Below are 1,304 nucleotides of genomic sequence, written 5' to 3'. Positions count from 1 at the left end.
AGAGATGTTGAATTTGTTCTTTTGCTGCTCCAGTTGATGCATATTAGCTGGTGTCTTGCCTGGGCCATTAAAAGATTGATTGCTATGTGCTGTAGATCACCGGTGGTGTTGGTGTCTTTAGCTGGATATGAAGCTTTGAAAGCACTCTTTCTGGTGATAATGGAACTAGGCCAGTTGCTGCAAATCCGCTTCGAATATTTGATGGTAAAGCATGTTGATGGACTGTAGGATAGAGATATAGGAAGTCTTCCTTATCCACAGAATGGATTCTGTTTTGCATCACCTCCTCAGTCTTCTGGCCATATAGGCACTTTAATGGTGAGAAGCAGCTCACATCAAGTGGTTGAAGCAGATGGGACAAATGTGGTGGCATATAAAGGAATAATATTCCTTTCTGTATAGAACTTGTCAAATTCTGCTGTAGCATGACTGCTGTGACCATCCAGAATCAACAGGCGATATCTCCCAATAGTTTGGGAAGCTGTATGCTTCTCAAACATTTCCTGAAGCCATTCAAAGCCTAATTCATCATTTGTCCAGCCATTCTTACTAATGCTGATTCAGTATCCTTTGGGACAACCTTATACCATTGAGATTGATGGTTCTTTGCAGCTAGAATAATCTGCGGAGGTAAGGCCCATCCATTGCATTTACTGCTACAATTGCAGTAACCCATTCATGATTCCCAGGTTGTATAATCTTTGCATGACTCTCTCTTGTTTCTGATCTGCAGATAACTTTGGCAGTTGATATCACACCCATTTGGAAGCCAGTTTCATCCATGTTGTAGATATCTTGCTCCACGATCCCATACTTTTGAATAGTATCATGAAACCGTTTAAACCACCCCTTGATAAGCTCTGGATCTTCACATTTGGCTTGTTGATAATCATACTTTTGGCTGTATTTGGAGCAAAGTTCTTTATGGCGCTTGATAAACTGGTTCACCCATTTCTCTCCAACAGAAGCTTCTGATGAAGATAACCGCGCAGAAAGCAATAACTGTGCCAGATAGCATACTGTTGATATTTGTGGAGGTAAGCCACGTCAGTCCATATCAAGAATCCATGCTGAAAGCGTAGTTTCTTCAGTATCTGTCAATTTGCGACAATTTGCTGTTGAATCTTTGCGAGAAGTAGTCCCATTGACACATGTCATAAAGGTCCTTGGAGGCACGTCAAAAGCTTTAGCAGCTGCGGTTTTTGATGAAAAAAGGCCTTTCTTATAGGCATCAAGTGCCAATTGCATACGTCCTTCTTTTGATATATCAGCCATGGCGTGGTGCGTTGATAAAGTGCAATAAA

The 1,304-nt window shown here is 41.3% G+C and overlaps 2 protein-coding genes across 2 annotated transcripts; both read right to left on the bottom strand.

Annotated features, from left to right (window-relative positions):
* Positions 1 to 82: 82 nt before the first annotated feature.
* T310_10045 (uncharacterized protein) lies at positions 83 to 448 on the bottom strand (the record flags this gene model as incomplete). Its single annotated transcript, XM_013467525.1, has 1 exon — positions 83 to 448. A coding segment is annotated over one exon (366 nt), but the record flags the coding sequence as incomplete, so codon positions are not given.
* Positions 449 to 612: 164 nt separating this feature from the next.
* T310_10044 (uncharacterized protein) lies at positions 613 to 1,047 on the bottom strand (the record flags this gene model as incomplete). The annotated part of the gene is made up of 1 exon (XM_013467524.1): positions 613 to 1,047. A coding segment is annotated over one exon (435 nt), but the record flags the coding sequence as incomplete, so codon positions are not given.
* Between the last annotated feature and the right edge of the window lie 257 nt (positions 1,048 to 1,304).

The sequence above is a fragment of the Rasamsonia emersonii genome, assembly GCF_000968595.1.
Source record: "Rasamsonia emersonii CBS 393.64 chromosome Unknown ctg1118621762353, whole genome shotgun sequence".
In the NCBI taxonomy this organism is placed as follows: Eukaryota; Fungi; Ascomycota; class Eurotiomycetes; order Eurotiales; family Trichocomaceae; genus Rasamsonia; species Rasamsonia emersonii.
The sequence above is the reverse complement of the archived record's forward strand: the minus strand, read 5'-3'. Positions and strand labels throughout refer to the sequence as shown.